Raw genomic sequence first — 18404 nt, forward strand, 5'->3', positions numbered from 1 at the left:
CTCAAGAGATCAGGCATATGAACGCGTGCTGAGGGTGGCCAGGAGAGTGTGCACATGCAAGAGACTCTTTATGGGTCCATCTGGACTGAATATTTGTCATAGGTAGTGGATGCATTCGATGTTAGAGGTGTTGAGGCTTAATCTGGTGTAAGGAGACAAAAATGTTATGTGCCCAACTATACCAAATTTTGTCATAGGTCGGCGCTGAATTCCAATACGTGCATGTGGGTAGCCATGTCTGTGGCAGATGTCCACCAAAGTGGTGCATTTATAAGTACCTTGAGGCACGATAGAGATTTGTTATTGACGCCACTGTTTGAACAGTTTGTCCGTGTTAGATTCCTCTAGGCGCACATCTAAGTCCAACACATTTCCTGCCTCCAAATTCATCTACGTCCAATCCATTTCCTGCCCCCAAATTCATATAAGTCCAATCCATTTCCTGCCCTCAAAATACATCTCAGTCCAACCCATTGTCTGCTCCACAGATAAATGTAAATGCGACCTACTGCATGCCCCCAAATTGCCTCTAGTACAAAAAACGTCTGCCCTCCAAAAGTAGATCTACCAGTCTATCTAAGAAGTGCAGCATGGAATGTACACAATGTTCTGTTTTGAAGGTAGCAATGAAGAAGTGGCAGGATTCTAATTGAGCACAGTAATGGCTGTGCTCACTGCACTCATCCTCTTACCTTAGTTGTTGCTCTAAGGTTCTATGTAGGTTTCCATGGGTGAATAGGGCAAACAGGGATGGGAGCTGCCCTGAAGGAAGCTGCCCCTAGCCGGGAACCCTGGCCAGCTACCCGTGCAAGGCTCCCCTAGGATTTTCTCTGAAGTTGTGAAGTTCCGTCCACTTAAGTGGCCCTGGGCTGATCAGCGGTACACTGGCCAGGCAGGAGAGGCGAGAGGCTGGATTGGTGGAAGAGGAGAGGATGGGGAAGCTAGAAACATGCATTGAAGGAAGTGAAATTACAAACAATATCAAAGCAAGGGAAAACCGACAGCGAATACAACGCTTACCAGCGCGGTGCTCTCACTGTGCATTGCTTATTTAGTGTGTTGCGTATGTCCCTCGGCGAGGCTGCCACGATTCCGGTCAGCATACGCATAGTGGAGAGTGACTGTGTTCCTGATTGACGCATTGCATATGGTCTTGCATGGTCCTAAATAGCTTGTGGCGATGCCCGTAGACTGTGGCAGACTGAATTGTGTTGTGAGATAGTGGTCTGTGGACGGTGCCACCAAGATTATGGCCGACGCTACCTGTTGGGTCCGATCATATACCTGGTTAGAGTTTTGCATTGGTGTTGTAAGGAGGAGGGAGATGATCTGACTGAACTGTGTTGCTATATAGCTTGTAGAGGGAGAGGAATGGATAAGTATGGGGCTTTGACGGGATGGGAAATGTGGTGGAGGAGATGAGGGAGGGATGTTTCCCTCTGACACCCCAGGACATTACCAGACTGGTAATGTCTCCCTGCTTGGGGTTTATTGCTAAATTGGCTCACCCAGTGCTTCAGTTGAGAACTGAGGAGGAACTGTGCTTGACCCCCATCAAAGTGGTCACCCTTTATGCCAGAGAAGACACATTCCTACTATTGGTTAAATCATGGAACGTGTCTACTAGCAGGACTTACTCTGCCAGCTTCTCTTGTCCCTCAGCCCCCATTTTCCCAGATGTTTCCTGTTATGTACTGTGCGCCACGTTTGCCCTTGTATCACTTCCCACAATGCTTTGCACACTCTATAAGCTCAGGTGCCATATTGTCATAGGAATGACGGCTTTCCCAGCAACAACATACTTTCCAGAGCTCCGGAAACCTAAAAAGGGCTTAAAAAAAAAAAAAAAAAAAAAAGCATTCAAGTTCTCTCTTCGTGGATATGTCAGAGGTTATAGTTTTGCTTAGAACCTTGGGCAAGCCTGCACTTGGCAAGTTTGAAAACTGAGCAATGCCGACTAATCCCTTTATCTTTGTGAGGTGGAAAAATTAAGTACCAAAAAATAGACGGGGGGGGGGGGGTCTGCAACCTGTGGCTCTCCAGATGTTTTGGACTGTGAATCCCATGATCATTCGTTCACTATGCAGGCTAGGGCAGATGGAAGTTGTAGTCCAAAACATCTGGAGATCCAAAGGTTGCAGACCCTTGAAATAGGATACCAAGAGCTATTATTACAACGCTTGGAAGTGGGAGGAATCCCGATGGAGTGCTTTACAAAAAACGTGATATAATTGTTTCTAGTAGTGTACGACTAGCCTTCTGGTCTTTTTTTATTTAAAGTCTGTGGCTGCTCTTTAAATACTCCACATGTGATCCGTGCTGTGTCTAAAGACTTGTGCCAGGCTCTGGCTTTGAAGCCAGCATCTACTTAAGTGATAGGGGGCACCAGATTAACATGGTGGGCTCCTCCCGTTGGCCTCATTACACCCCTTCCCCGTGCCCCTTCAGCGCCAACACCTCTCTTTACTCCCAGTCACCCTCTGCCAGCAAACTCCTGCTCCTCCTCCCGCCCCTTCAATGTGCGTCCAGCGTCCACCACACCACACCACCGATCCGCCCTATGCGCAGTCGCGCCCGCACGCCACCATGCCACAGAAGATGGTGATGCCGAGCCGCTGTGCTGCATTCAAAGGCAGCATCAGGAGACGGCGAGTATTCCCGCATTGGGAAACCATGCGCATATGGTGTCTCAGACCAGGAACGCTCCAGATCACATGGTTTCAGACCTTGGTAAAAGGTCTATCGGTAGAGAGGCAGCAGGCCGAGGTAGACACACTAGCGTATCTTTCCTTCATGTCTACATATGAGGCCGATTTGGCGGATAGCTGTGTCAAACACTTGTGGTGTCTGCACAGTGCCAAACTCCCATGGCAAATTCAAATTGACTAAGGATGTCGGTCGGGGAGTATGCCACTTCATTTTGGAGTACGTTATGGAACCAAAGCGAACTCTTGGAGCAAAAAAATGAAGGGTAATCATTTTAAATGAAATTTGGTAACTTTGATAAGGGTTGTTACATTCTGAACCTTCATCAATGCATGCCATCAAACAAGTATTTTAAGCAATGTGTTTCATTGCATGTGTATTAATATATATGTGTTGATTGGTTTTCTGTGTGTTTGTTATATCGCTGGTTGAAATCTCAATGAAAACTGACCGATTCAGTGACTCGCTGCAAAGTCCCTGGAGAAGCTGCCACGGTGACGAGGGGGGAGAAACGTTGACTCACCAGCCTGTCGCCAGAGTTGGCTACGTGGCTCGCAGCTAAGGCGTATCCCAGCCTGTTCAGCCGCTCTCCTCCTCTGGCCTTTATCCGTTTTCCTTTCCTGTCAATGCCAGATAGGACAGGGGCCCGGCACACTGGCCACTCTGTCACTCAGTGTTGGCCCCATGCGGCTATGGTCATTTGCGTTTCTTCACAGAGAAGGATTCCTCCGCCAGAGCAATAAAGGAAACGTCACGTGCAAGTCAAGGAGAGGCAGGTTTGGTGTAGTCTCTGTTCCTTAGTGACACACTCCCTCAGTGAGACTGATCACTCCACTGGAAGCCAGGGAGTCCATCTTTCTTGCCTGGAGGACACACCAATGACTCCCCATCAATGTCCAGGAGCCCCCGGCTCATGAGAAGCCCCCAAATACCCAGGACCCATGGAATGGTGCTCATTCATGAGTGAGAAGCCCCCAAATACCCATGGAATGGTGCTCATTCATGAGTGAGAAGCCCCCCAAATACCCAGGCCATGGAATTGTGCTCATTCATGAGTGAGTAGCCCCCAAATACCCATGGCATGGAATCGTGCTCATTCATGAGTGAGAAGCCCCCAAATACCCAGGCCACGGAATGGTGCACCCAAATACCAGGGCCATGGAATGGTGCTCATTCTTGAGTGAGAAGCCCCCAAATACCCAGGCCACGGAATGGTGCTCCCAAATACCCGAGCCACGGAATGGTGCTCATTCATGAGCGAGAAGCCCCCAAATACCCAGGCCGTGGAATGGTGCACATTTGAGTAAGAAGCCCCCAAATACCCATGGCATGGAATGGTGCTCATTCATGAGTGAGACACCCCCAAATACTCCGGCCATGGATAGGTGCTCATTCATGAGTGAGAATCCCCCAAATACCCAGGCCACGGAATGGTTCTCCTAAATACCCAGGCCATGGAATGGTGCTCATTTAGGAGTAAGAAGCCCCCAAATACCCAGGTCATGCAATGGTGCTCATTCATGCGCGAGAAGCCCCCAAATACCCAGGTCATGCAATGGTGCTCATTCATGCGCGAGAAGCCCCCAAATACCCAGGACATGTAGTGGTGCTCATTCATGAATGAGAAGCCCCCCACATACCCGAGCCACGGAATGGTGCTCATTCATGAGCGAGAAGTCCCCAAATACCTGGGCCATGGAATGGTGCTCATTCATGAGTGAGTAGCCCCCAAATACCCTTGGCATGGAATGGTGCTCATTCATGAGTGAGAAGCCCCCAAATACCCAGAAGCCCCCAAATACCCAGGCCACGGAATGGTGCTCATTCATGAGTGAGAAGCTCCCAAATGCCCAGGACATGGACTGGTGCTCATTCACGAGCAAGAAGCCCCCAAATACCCATGCCATGGAATGGTGCTCATTCATGACTGAGAAGCCCCCAAGTACCCATGCTCCGGAATGGTGTTCATTCATGAGTGAGAAGCCCCCAAATACCTAGGCCACGGAATGGTGCTCATTCATGAGTGTGAAGCCCCCAAATACCCAGAAGCCCCAAATACCCGGCCATGGAAATGTACTCATTCATGAGCTAGAAGCCGCCAAATACACAGGCCACGGAATCGTGCTCATTCATGAGCGAAAAGCCTCCAAATACCCGGGCCACGGAATAGTGCTCATTCATGAGCGAGAATCCCCCAAATACCCGGGCCACGGAATGGTGGTCATTCATGAGCGAGAAGCCCCCAAATACCCAGGCCACGGAATGGTGCTCATTCATGAACGAGAAGCAGCCAAATATCCAAGCCACAGAATGGTGCTCACTCATGAGCGAGAAGCCGCCAAATACCCAGGCCACGGAATGGTGCTCATTCATGAGCTAGAAGCCCCAAAATACCTGGGCCACGGAATGGTGCTCATTCATGAGCAAAAAGCCCCCAAATACCCAGGCCACGGAATGATGCTCATTCTTGACTGAGAAGCCGCCAAATACCCAGGCCACGGAATGATGCTCATTCTTGACTGAGAAGCCGCCAAATACCAAGTCCACGGAATGATGCTCATTCATGAGTGAGAAGCCCCAAATACCCAGGCCACGGAATGGGGCTCCCAGCCAGATGATTCTCAGCCTCATCCAACTAAAGTCTGAGGGACATACCAAAATCACACTACTGCACCTCAAAAGGGAGGTGCATACTTCTGTGCAGGGACTCGGGCCATGAAAAGCACTGCTAGGGGACAGCTACGATTGACCATCCACTTCCTTTCACGCAAAAAAACCCCAAAAAACTGCACACATGTTGTGATGTAAAAGACTCTTCATTCGTTCACACATCTTGCATAAATGGCACATTGCAGTCGGGAGATGCTAGTCCAGTCCTGGGTTTAACTTTGCGTTCTGGGTTTAGAATGGGGAAATCCAGGACTACATCACGCCCCAGAGTACACTGTTGAAACCAATGGTGAACTAGTACCTCCCGACTGGAATGGGTATGTTCGCACATATTATCTTGCAAGGGTACAATCACTCCAGAAGTAGCTATCCCCACAGTATAGGGACCCCACAGTCATTCTGTCCCCACTAGGTTAACACGAGAGACGCCAGAATAAAAAAAATGTGTGCACGGTTGGATAATATTTATATCCTCCCCTTAAAAAGGAGCCCATAGACCGTTCTAGAAGGCATGCGTGCTAACCCAACTCGACAAAACTACTGCCCTAAAAAGGAAACCGCCAGCGTCGTGACACCTCCAGAGGACTTGTTCTCTGAAGGTCGCAGCAGAGCTATAATAAGCCTTAACTGATCCCTGTATCTGACATCACCCGCGAACCGACTGCTTTTGGAGATATCCAAATCACCTCTGCGTTCATGATACAAGAGTCGAGATATGGGAGGCGGCGATGGACGGTTACCCAACAACGGGTTCGTTTACAACAGGCAAGCAAAAAGGAAATCCTTACATGTAGGTAGTTGCTCACCTCCACGTCGCCCCCCACCTACCTCATACGGTGTGGCACTCTAGCATGGTAAATATCACACTATTCAAGCCAATCGACACTCAGAACTTGAGTCTTCCAGTCTGACAAAGGGACCGTTTAAGTTCGATTCTTGTAAATCACAAGCCTTCCTCTTTGAAAGGTCGGGCGACCTTCGTCCAACTGGTTTTTAAAAACACACCCTTGATTTTAATAATTAATTTTAACTCATAAAGAGAGATTGCGTATAAGATCTCTTCATCAGAGAGCTGACGCATAGGACCAGGAGCCTGAGACTTTTCAGGAGGGATTAAACCCGGGACACACGGCAGACAAGACACACAAAAACTCAACAAGAGAAAGGAAATAGATATTACCCTGTTTTGAAGAAGGCACATGAGGTGCCGAAACACGTGTCTCACAGAGGGCCAAGATTTACAAATAAAAATTACAAAATCAACAAACCTGAGTAAGGGTCTCTTCGTACAAACAGTGGCACAGAAAATTGTGTGAAAGATCCATTCTGACTCTTCATATGTTAGACGAACAGAACAACAATACAGGAGTAGATAGAATACAATGTATAGGCGTAATAACCTTAATGATTAGAAGTGGAGACAAGATGAGTATTTGGGGGAAGAGAGAGCAGAACGTAGAGGAAAGGCAATAAAATTGTAAAGATTAGGAAGGGAGGACAGCTAGTAAAAAGAGGAGCATAGAGACAAAGAAGGAGAATTAACCGAGATAAGGGAGCAGAGAAAAGGGGGTCGGGGGGAGTGGGAGATCAAACTAGGGTTACATGTGAGAGCAATAAGGGGAGCAAAACTGAGAAAAGGAGAGCCAGCCAAGAATGGTTACTACGCTTACTCTCTTCTATACACCACCATTCAACTAGAACACAGCAGTACTATGACACATTCGGTAAAGCTGTTCTCATACTAACATGACCACCCATCATCCTTATAAAACACAGCTAGCTAGCACACACCGGCTAGTTTAGGCGTCTCCTCAGGCCTAACGCAGCCATAACTCAGTCTGGTTGTCAACCCTCCAGGCTGAACACATTCAACAGACTCCATGCACCACCCCTACCGCTAAGAAGCAGCAATCATGCAACAACCACACCGGCTGCACACATACCTGGTGCGCCCACGCATTTTATGGCTATCTCTCTCTCTCAACTGACTTGAACTGTGGTTCCCGAGGGAGTTCAACCTACCAGCACCTTGAGATCATACCAATGGTACATAAGGCGCTATACAAATTCAAAATAACATAACATAACAATGGTTAACGAAAGTTATACAGAATGAGGGAGGGGCTTAAGGAGGAAACAAGTAAGAGTTGAACGTGGAATTTGAAGGAGAAAGCATAGGACAGGAGGCCAAGGAGAAGCGAGGAGCAATAGTCAAGCCGAGCAAAGGCTAGAGTGAGGATGAAAATCTTATCTTCCAAAAAAAAGTGAGAAAAGGATAAAGCTTGTGGATATTATGAAGTGGACTACAGAAGGTACGAGCAAAGGGGGGGATGTGAGAAGAAAAAGAGGGGGGGGATCAAAAAGGACACCTTGGTTACAAGAAGAATATGAGGAGAGTGAGATGGGAGGAAAATATACAGGAGGGGGCAGGAGCCGGAAAGCAGAGGGGCTCAGTCTCAGATGAATGAGCAAGCATCAAGGGCTCCATTGCAGAGTACCCTGAAAAGAGGCTTAGAGTGGCCTGTTAAAAGAAGAGAGAAATACACACAGGTGTTATAAGTGCCTGCATAAAAGAGAATCGAGATCAAAAGAATGAATGATAGGACGAGAGAGGAATGCTATGAAAAGAAAAAGAGGTTAACAGAATGTGCCTTGGGGAAACCAAAAGGTAGGGGGAAGAGTGGAAGACGGAACAATCATCCAGAGCGATCAGGTGGCTGGGAAGAGAACCAAGAGAGAGCAGTGCCAGAAATGCCAAGAGAATAAAAAGCGAAAGAGACCAGAATGCTACATTGAGGAGATATGCCATGAGGAGTTAGGCCAAGGGTAGCGAGGGTCCCTCAACGAGGGCAGCAGTGCCGTTACCGACGGGGTAGGCCTGCTGCCAAGAGGCATATCGCCAGTTTCCTACGTGGGTGCTAATGGTGTGTATTCGTATTTCTTGTATTTGTTTTTAAAAGAAACTTACCTTGGTTCACAGTCTGGCACAGCGCTGTGGTTTCCAAAAGTCTGTTTTCAATGTTGATGACTGTCATCATCAACACTGAAAACAGACTTGGGGAAACCTTGACACAGTGCCGGGTTGGGCTGCTCACCAATGTAAGTTTTTGTTTTGTTTTATATACACACTCTAAGCACTCGCATGGGAAACTACACAGGTGCTAAGAGGTGTAGGGGGGGGCAAGGAAGGGAAGGAAGAGCAGTGAAGGCGGTACTGGCCAACAGCACCCAGGCTTCTCGGAATGCAGGCTTTTATCATCCAATACAGCCCACATTCCAAGCATCCTGATCAGCCACTGAACACTGCAGATACACCCAAAATAAGAAGGTGCAAAGACTTTTGAGTGATGGGAAGACATAGGAATTCTAGTGATGTGTATAAGAGCAGTTTTAGACCAGCAGGTCAGAAACCAGATTGAAGTGGGGGACGACAAGAGTTTGACAAGGAGGAGCAAGAGTTGACAGTGAATAAGCTGGTCAAGAAGTTTAGAAAGACACAGAAGGCAAGGAATAGGATGCTAGAGAAAAGGAAAGGATCAAGAGTGGCTTCTTTAAGAATCGGCAGAAGAGATGCATACTCCAAACAAAGAGTAAAATCACTGGACGAGAGCAAAGAGTTACCTGATGCAGGCAAGTGAGCAAGAAAACGAGGAGGCACTGGAGAGATCAGAGGAGAAGGCAGGCAATCAAGAGGGGAAGAAGAAGAATTACATTTTTGGAGCAGGAGCTTGTGGGCAGCCTCAGAGGAAGGAGCAACGACAGAAAAACATGATGGTGGTGGCATTGGCGGTTGGAAGTGAGAAAAGACAGTGTAAGTACACACATTATACATTTTAGAAGGAAAGTGAGAGGCAAAATCATAATGGACTGGCAAATTGACTTGGATCAGGAGAATGTGGGGCGTGGACATCCGATTATTAAGTACAGAAAATAAATGACGGGGAGAAGGAAGTGATGACAGACTCACAGAAATGTTTTTAGCGAAAATAGAGTAAAGCGCAACAAGGTGATCTGGGAAGCCAGATGTTTGCCAATTCCATTCGAGTGAGCAGCGGGACTTGCGAGAAGTCTGAGCAGATTGAGTTAACAAAGGTTGGGAAGGGAACAAAAGGCAACGGGGGGGTGGGGGGGAACAAGCATCCAATGAAAATGCCGAAGTGGGGGGCAGCAGCATAAAAAAAGAATCAGGGTGAAGGAAAGCACAATCAAGAGGGGAACAGTGTGGTACCACCAGCAACAAACAAAGACATGCCAAAATGGCAGCAATCCTGTTGCATGAAAGAGGAAAAACAGAGGGAAACCAGAGTAACAGGAAGACTAAGCAAATGACAGGAAGAAATGGTCCGCATTAAGAAAAAGAAAGGAGGCTGTAGGTGGAACAGATGGAAAGTATGAAAAGAACAAGTTGAGAGAAGAACCAGAGACGTGGGTGGGAGAGAAGAAAACTGAGTCAGATGGAAGGAGTCCTTAATCAGAAGAGAACTATAGTCCAGCGGCTTGAGTGGCGAGGGGAGTCCTTAATCAGAAGAGAACTATAGTCCAGCGGCATGAGTGGCGAGGAGAGTCCTTAATCAGAAGAGAACTATAGTCCAGCGGCATGAGTGGCGAGGGGAGTCCTTAATCAGAAGAGAACTATAGTCCAGCGGCATGAGTGGCGAGGGTAGTCCTTAATCAGAAGAGAACTATAGTCCAGCGGCATGAGTGGCGAGGGGAGTCCTTATTCAGAAGAGAACGATAGTCCAGCGGCATGAGTGGCGAGGGGATGCCACAAGGCACTCACTTAACTGGGGCATTGCTTTGTTCTTTCAGACAGGGAAATATAAAAAAGAAATAAAAATAAAGTCCCTTTTCTTCTTGTAAATGTGTTGAGGGAGTAGAGGGCTAGAATAGGAACCATTGTTTCAACCCAAGGCAATTGTTGATGAATATTTGCATAACGATACCTTCTGGGTTGTGCCTAAAGGGGTTCAGGGGGGGGGGCAGTTGGATGGTGGCAACTGGAAATAAATAAGAGGGGGCATTACCAAAGTCATTAACTAGATGTAAGAGATGAGAGGGCATTAGCAAAGTCATTACCAAGAGGTAGGAGATGAGAGGGCATTAACAAAGTCATAACTAGAAGTAAGAGATGAGAAGGCATTACCGAATTCATTTTAACTAAAGGAAAGGTGAGAAGGCATTTGCAAAGTCAATAACTACAGGTAACAGACTAGAGGTAAGATATGAGAGGACAATAGCAAAGCAATTAACTAGAGGTAAGAGACGAGAGGGCATTACCAAAGTCATTAACTAGAGGTACGAGATGAGAAGGCATTAACTAGAGGTAAGAAATTAGAAGGCATTACCAAAGTCATTAACTAGAGCAAGAGAAGAGTGGGCATTAACCAAGTCATTAACTAAAGGTAAGAGATGATAGGGCATTAGCAAAGTCATGAACTAGAGGAAACAGAGAAAGAACACATTCAAAACAGTACCTTTCTATGAGAGCAGGCAGGTCTAGAAGCAGGATCAAAGCTAAAGCCACCAGAGAACGCTGAAAGAGGTGATCAGGTGTGACCCCAGCCAACCAGGCCCTCAAACTTGTTTCGCGTATGGTCTCTAGCTTACATTTTCAGATCAACAGGCAAAACAGTATCAAAAGATTCATAACGAGGTACTATCACCAATCGAAGATACAGAGACTTGCCATTTTCACAGCCCAGAAGAAGAAAGGACAGTGAACAGGAGTGCACATGGATTAACAGGACCAAAACCTTTTGATTACAATGTACAAATGCACAGAAAGTGATACCGCCGAAGACCACTACGGCCATCTTCCCACACAGCATCTAGCTGTACACGCATCCCTCCCGCAACTCCGGTTTCCACAGGCTGCCTTTTACCACCTAGAATATGTATTGCTCTACTGGCAGAAGAGTTAAATAGCATCATGGATGGGTTTCAGCCTGTGCCCTCTTCATGCCTCCCAAATGCAGCCAAACTCTTCCCAGAGCAACAAAGAAGTAAGAACAGAGGATGCCAGACACAGAAGGGGGTGGAATACACCTTCCTTGGTCATCATGCTCTACCCCATGAACACGCATTCGCAGAACCCGCAGCTTCTCATCCAATGTTGCCTTCAAGTTCAGGTTCAGCTGAAGCACCGATAATGCAGAGGCATCTAGACTCAGTATGACATACACGCAGCTCATCTGGGTTACTGTCTCACCAGTCAGCCATAGGCACCCCACCTCCCCCTCGCTCTGTGTGTTGTGCAGATTTCACAATAGAATGTCTGCTCTGAGGTTATCATGCATTTATGAGGTTATGTTAGGTGACATATGTAGCGCAGAACATTCGCCATGTTCATGGCCTCTTGGCGGTGGCAGCTGTCTTGGCGGACGGGACAATCTTCGTGCCAAGGTGTGTCACCTTTAGGGAATTTACCAAGAGAGCATGTGCTCTGCGGAGATGCTGCTTCCCCAACACAAGACGGTCCGCATGGATTGTTAGCCCAGTGAGGTCAGGACTTGGCACCTTTATGACACCTGGGGTTCAGCATTAGTGTGCGACTGTTGAAGAGTGTGGTATGGGAGTGGTATCTTGGATGAGGGCAGTTAGGCTACATCACGGTACATAACTGGCTTTAAACCCAGCTCCGCTTCCACCAGCAAGATCCCCAGGTGATCTGGAAAACAGGTTAGGTTAGTGGGGATGGAGGGGAATGCAAGATACCTTTGCTCTTTCGTGGATGCGGACAGACTGGAGGTACCTGCTCTCTGTCAAGAGCATAGAAGCATATTTGTCCAAAAATGGGCTTCATGTGACGGTGGAACAAGGCTACAATGGCCGGGGGCGGGGCTGGGTGTGTAAGTTGGTTGTGGAGGTGAAGTGTTCCGATGTTAGAGGTCTGTTGGGGGTAAGAGATGTGTGGGGTGTTCAATTGTCATGTACAGGTGGCCTAGTTGAGAACGTAGAATTTGAGCCAGTTGGTGCGAGAAGCAGTCAGAGACCTTGGAAGGCAGAGGTAGTCTTGAAGTGACATGTATCAGAATATATGGCGCAGCAACAGAGCATTAGAAGTCGTGAGGCCTTCTGCAATACCAGGGTGTCAGTGGCCAGGGTTGAACAGCAAATCCATAGCAAAGCCTTGCATGCAGGTTTTAGGTTTTCTAATGAGCATCATTAGTTTGAGCGGGAATCCAAAATGCACATATCCCTCAACCTCACAGTTAACCTCACCATTTGCCTTGCACAAATAGATGTACACTAAGCAGTGTTAGAGAGAGTCAGAGAACAGCATACAGAGTTCTGGCTGGCTGGTAGTCTCTCCATTTTGCTCAGTGTTAGGGGTTCTGGGCAGCATTCACTTTTTTGCTTGAGCAATGGCTCTCCCCAAGATATGGAATCAAAGGACCCCATTTCTCCTGTATTGGCTTGCAAGGGATAAAGTGACAATGGTCACAGGCTTCCGCAAGGGCTTTCAGATGACCGGTACTATGGCCAAAATCCCCAGGGATATGCCATAGCACCCAACAGCCGGCAGATGCCAACCATGAGTCTTCAAGGGCTTGGGCTCTGAGTGCAAGCAGATGGGCGACAGACAGACTTTCCTAGGCCGGGACATGCCAAGTGGAGTCGAATTGTGGGGCAGCTTTGACGAATGTACACATAAGTTATTCCGTGCTCGCAACAAATCTGTCATCAAACACACACTGAGACAAAGGCAACCATCCCCCTCTCAATTGTGCCCCCAATTATCCAGCGTTATGATATGATAGGTTATTTATAACGCGCTTAATACCCAGACGTTTCTAAGGGCAGACCCGATGATCGAACCTGTGGTGCTCTGTGTCATCTTGCTTCCAAGGCGAGCACGTTGCCCCTGAGCTATCCTCCCGAGCACCTGATGAAAGCACCTAAATGGTCACGGATCATGGGTGCCATTGCGTTTGAACGATGATCGCAGAACCATGGACGCAGAAGAAGTGTTCACAGATTTCATAGCACGTCATTCCTCGACACAACCTCAAAGAAGCCTGTGGATCCCTACGAATCTTCCCTATTATGTACCCATGTTGCTCTTTCCAGGAGGTAAGTAAGTAAATGTATGGTACGCAGCGTACTCGATAATCATTTACCTTGCATTGACAAACACAATTACTCTTCAAGGGTTCCATGTCATTTCATTGCGGGATGTTTTTTCACAGGATTTTTTACCGCCATTTATTTTACGAAAAAACCCATCCATTTTTTTTCTATTACTTTTGGGGGGGTTCCCCTCTCAACCCCCACCCATTTTCTTTCATTTGTATTTATTCCCAAACACATATATATATATATATATATATATAAAATTTACTAACCCCCCTCCTAAATAATGTGATGGATTTTTTCGAAAAAGAATTCACGGCAAAAAAAACGGCAAAAAAACATCCCGCGATGAAAGGACGTCGTACCCTCTTCAAGAACACCCATTCAAGACAACCACCATTTGTATTAATAAAAGAAAAAAAAACGCTAAACCAGGTTTTTTCAAGCCTGGGTCTCATCTCATGAGTTGTTTTTTGCAGATATTAAAGTTGCTTGGTTCCTATAGTCACTTTTAGGCAAAGCATGAGTGTTCCTGCTGTCAGTTGAGTTAATAACCTTGTGTCAAATGCTCACTGCAAGCAAACAATCTCATGCTTTTGTCCAAAACTCTTTGAAACTCATTACGAGTTTGGCAGTAAATCAATTGAATTACCGCCAAAATCGTTTACCGGCGCTGCCGCGCAGGACCGCAGAATCAGCCCAGATATCCAGTAGCGACATGGCACCGTAAATCCCCATTTTCAGAGGAGTCCAGGGGACTTTTTCAGATTCAACCCGAGTGGTGAATCTGGTGCTGTAAATCCATCGATTTTTGGGGGGGTGGGGGAGTATTTAGTGCCAAAAACTCATAGTACAGCGGTGCGAGCAAGTTTGCCAACATTTTTCCCGCACCGCAGTACTCATAATGAGGGCCTTTGCCAGTATGAACTGCAACACAACAACAGGCTTTCTGTGTTTTTTGTATCAGGAGTTGTACAGTGTTCTGCGTCCCCAGAAAAAATGGTTTGCTCTTAATTCATCGTTTAATTTTTTTTTTTTAATTAACTTAAATCTTTCTCTTGTGCATGACTAGTAGTGTGCACCCCTCACTGCAAAGACATCCTATATGTTCATATATGGTAAATATATGGAATAATAAAAGGAGCAGTCATGCTTTGACACTTCAGTGCATTTTAATTAGGCAACTTGACAGAGACGTGTTTCAGGCGCAGTGGCTTTTTCTCAGGGCCCAACTATAGATCAAAATGAATGTCGTGCATTGCAGTCTTCCATTAAAGCTCCCGTCTCAGTTGGCCGCCATTGCATAAATGGTGGCACTTTGAGATAAAGAGCCCACTGGCCACATTGGATTTGGTGCCGTTTTAAGGTTCACGTGCTGCCCGCAGTCACGCAGGTCACTCACCTGGCCCATTCCACTCCTCTTCTTCCTGTTCGATATCTTCAGGCTCTTCTGTTTCGGGGGCCTTTGGGCTTTCTGCACCTTCTTTCGACTCTGTGTCTGAAATTAAAGCAGGAGGATTGAAGACCACCTTAATGAGGGAACCAGCACAATAAAAGGCTTTCTACATGTACCAACGTAGCCCCACTTTGTACAAATCACTAACAAAAACAAGTTTACTACAACAGCGAAACTGCGCAAAATCATGGTGTTGGAAATGGGGACAGGAGGTGGATTTTTTTTTCTTTTTTAGAATTTACAGGCTTCACAAATTCTTTAAAATTCAGCTAGACCTGCAGGTCGAGCAACTTAGGTTACCGCCTCAGCCTAAGAGAAATACATTCAACTCATGGCAACGGAAGACACATCTTTTAAAAGCGCTTTCTGTGAAAGGGTGTCCGTCACCATAAGCCCACTTCATGTTTGGCACACTCCTGTCACCCAGAGGCCAGACACACACAGTGATGCATTTATTTGACATTTACTGCAAACAAAGAAAATGTCAAACAAAAGTTTCAAGCATTTCTGAATATCATTGTTCTCGCCAGCCAGGTTGAGCACCATGCAAACGGTACTTGACCTTCATAAAATCTACTTGCCACTGCAAATGGGGGGGGGAGTAGATTTTGCGATCCCTGATTAATATGGAATGAAGAAACGCGTGACATTATCGTCTGCTGTGTGCCCTGCGTCAGAAATCACACTCACAGGTTATCAGTGCAATACATTTATTTCATGTTTTTAAATGGCATGGACTACATCTGAAAGCCAACAATTCAGAGTGTGTCCAAATGTGGCGATATAAAACAACTCGCAGCATGATTCTTCTCCAGGTGTTTTGGCCTACTACTCCCATCAGCCTTAGCGGGCACAGTCAATACTGATGGGTCATGGGAATTATAGGTCAACACATCTGATGATGCATAGGTTGCCCACCAATCACATTTTCGACATGTGACAACATGCAGGAATGCAGTATAGCACACAGATGAACATGTTTTCATTTTAAGGGTGTTCCTAACACACACCCCTTTGAACATCCGTCAGGCTTTGCTCCATATGAAGTTGCAAAGAACATTGGCGTTCCTAAAGCTGGTGCAAGGCAGGGAGAGGAGTGTGCGTGTGACACTTGGCGTGTGCGTGTCCGGCTGTGGAAAGTTCCATCGTACTGAGCTTAAAAACATAGGTCTGTCAAAGATCATGCGGACCCCTCCTGAGCTAACTATCACCCCCATATTTCACCTATGTGCAACCTAGCGCAGTTTCCTTGAAGGACAATGGACGCAAGTTCACCGCTTGGCAGATGAGAGCTTGAACACTATGGGCCTCATTACGAGGTTGGAGGTACCCTGTCGGTTTTACCGGCAAGGCTACCTCCAAACTCGCATCCGGATCCAGCACCCTCAAATGGGAAATTACCGGGCTATTCCGGCCCAGCCCGACCCAGTAATTGCCCTTTTGCGGGTGCAGGGCCTGGTACATCCCCATTCCCATTGAGCCCTATAGGGCTGAATGGGAATGGGGAGGGTGGTAGCACCGGTACCGTTAATAACAGTACCGGTGCAACCATCATGTTCTGTTTGCGGGTGCCGGTAATGCCACCAGGTCAGACCTGGTGTCTGCAAGGGCACCCGCGAGCAGAACTCCTAGTATGGCGGTACGGTAGCAACGGTGCCGGTAATGATACCAGTGCCTTTTTGCCTTACTGCCATACTTGTAATGAGGCCCCAATGACTTTGAAAATGTAGTAATTTAAAAGAGATTGTTTAAATTGTCCCTTGTTGTACATAAGAACATCAATATGATTATTTGATTAAAATAATGTAGTTGTGCCAACAAGGAGCCGAATTTTGACTCCCAAAATCAAGCAGAAGTCAGACACATATTAAAGGGCCTTATTGGAGAAACTTTTAGGGTTGGGAGGATAAATACTACGATGGGAACTATTCACAGGTAATTGATCCCTTCCCAGGTTTCCACAATTAAATGATTCATTTGTTCCTATATAAAACCCAAATATCCTATGATATAATTGCTGCAAAAATTGTGATTTGAAGAGATATTTATGGGAAATACAGTGTGACCGTCGCTGGAAATTATGAGTCTCACCAGCCATTTGGAGCCACTGCATTTAATGTTGAAGAGTTTAGATGTTGGATTAGAACAAGTTAGATAACTGGGTGTATGGCAAGATTGCCTTTTTGTTCTGGGAAATTGAGGTTTTCATTTCTGTGTGGGTTAAAATATCTTGTGAAAATGCAAGGTATAAGAGACTAATTGGCCATACATGCTCGAAACTTATTTTTGGAAGAGGTAGACAAGAGTTTAACTCAAGAAGTTTAGTGCAAACTTTAATATTTGGTTACGGCAAGCACCTCGGAATGCGGTATGTACAACGTTTTTAAGATCTGTGGGAAATACCTCCAAGCGCATAGTCGCCAACACTCTCGCAGCATAACCCTAATCTACGATTCTTAATTTGTTTCTCTCAGATTGATATTTTGTCATACCATGGAAAGGGCCAGTGGTTACTGTCAATTCAAAACCTTCAGCCCACAAATTTAGTTGGTTAGAGTTGATCATGGACATCTATCAAAAGACACAACCAAACCTGGTGTAAGGTTTAAATGCGCTTTATTCTTAATCTTTTGCAATCCTGGTACAGAAATCAGAACAAGTGTGGGACTGGGACAGAACTCCACGTGCCACTCTTCAGGTGCTCTTACGTTGTTGACCTGGCCCATTTTCCCCACCAAAACGTCCTCCTCCTACTTAAAAACTCAATCCAAAAACGTCAAGACAGACTGTGGGACTTCATATCCGTTGTTGGCATGTCCTTGCACAACTCGTTACTTGAGGGGGAACAGCTGTCTGCATCCCCATTACATTTTATAATCATTCCCTCTTATCGACAGAGGGTGTGTTGCCGCAAGAAGCCTTCTGGATCCTGACCATGGATGGACTGGGAACCAAACGAGGCCCTGGAAATACTCTTCAAAGTGGACCCATGTTACACATTTTCAGCAAGCCCAGCCCAGCCCCTTTCCTGTGGGGAAATTTAGAAATACCAAACAAAAGAGGTCCAGGGTGCAGAGGCCTACCGGGAAATCTCCCTATAGGCCAGTCCACCCCTGATCCTTGTAGGTTTTCTCACCAACTTTCGAAATTAAGTCTTGTGTGCCGTTCTGCGGGTACGCCTCCAGAATGGGAGACTGAAAACCTCTCATCCATGCAGTCTCCAATGTGGAGCACCCTCCAAGATATTTGTGGCCAGGTGTCCTAGCACCTTGACGAGACCATGGCCTTGAGTAAATAGCTACTTCTTGAGGCTATCCCTGTGGTGACGGAAGCTTGGTGTCTAGACGCTGCTCCGCAGGGGACTATGTGGTGCAACATAGCACTGGCAACATTCTTGAACAGCGAACTGGTGCATCACACCTGACCCTGTGACGGAGGAGGTGCAACATTGCCCATCGCATTTGAAAGATTAGGTTCTACATCTTGCAACATTGTCTTG

The 18404-nt window shown here is 46.6% G+C and overlaps 1 protein-coding gene across 2 annotated transcripts in view; it reads right to left on the reverse strand.

Annotated features, from left to right (window-relative positions):
- ZFPM1 (zinc finger protein, FOG family member 1) overlaps positions 1 to 18404 on the reverse strand; it is a 438530-nt gene that overhangs the window by 234697 nt on the left and 185429 nt on the right. For both annotated transcript variants that reach the window (XM_069636098.1, XM_069636091.1), the window contains exon 3: positions 14852 to 14947. In XM_069636098.1, coding sequence (XP_069492199.1) covers positions 14852 to 14947 — 96 coding nt within the window. The remainder of the gene's footprint in view (positions 1 to 14851; positions 14948 to 18404) is intronic.

The sequence above is a fragment of the Ambystoma mexicanum genome, chromosome 1q (assembly GCF_040938575.1).
Source record: "Ambystoma mexicanum isolate Mex_15411 chromosome 1q, UKY_AmexF1_1, whole genome shotgun sequence".
In the NCBI taxonomy this organism is placed as follows: Eukaryota; Metazoa; Chordata; class Amphibia; order Caudata; family Ambystomatidae; genus Ambystoma; species Ambystoma mexicanum.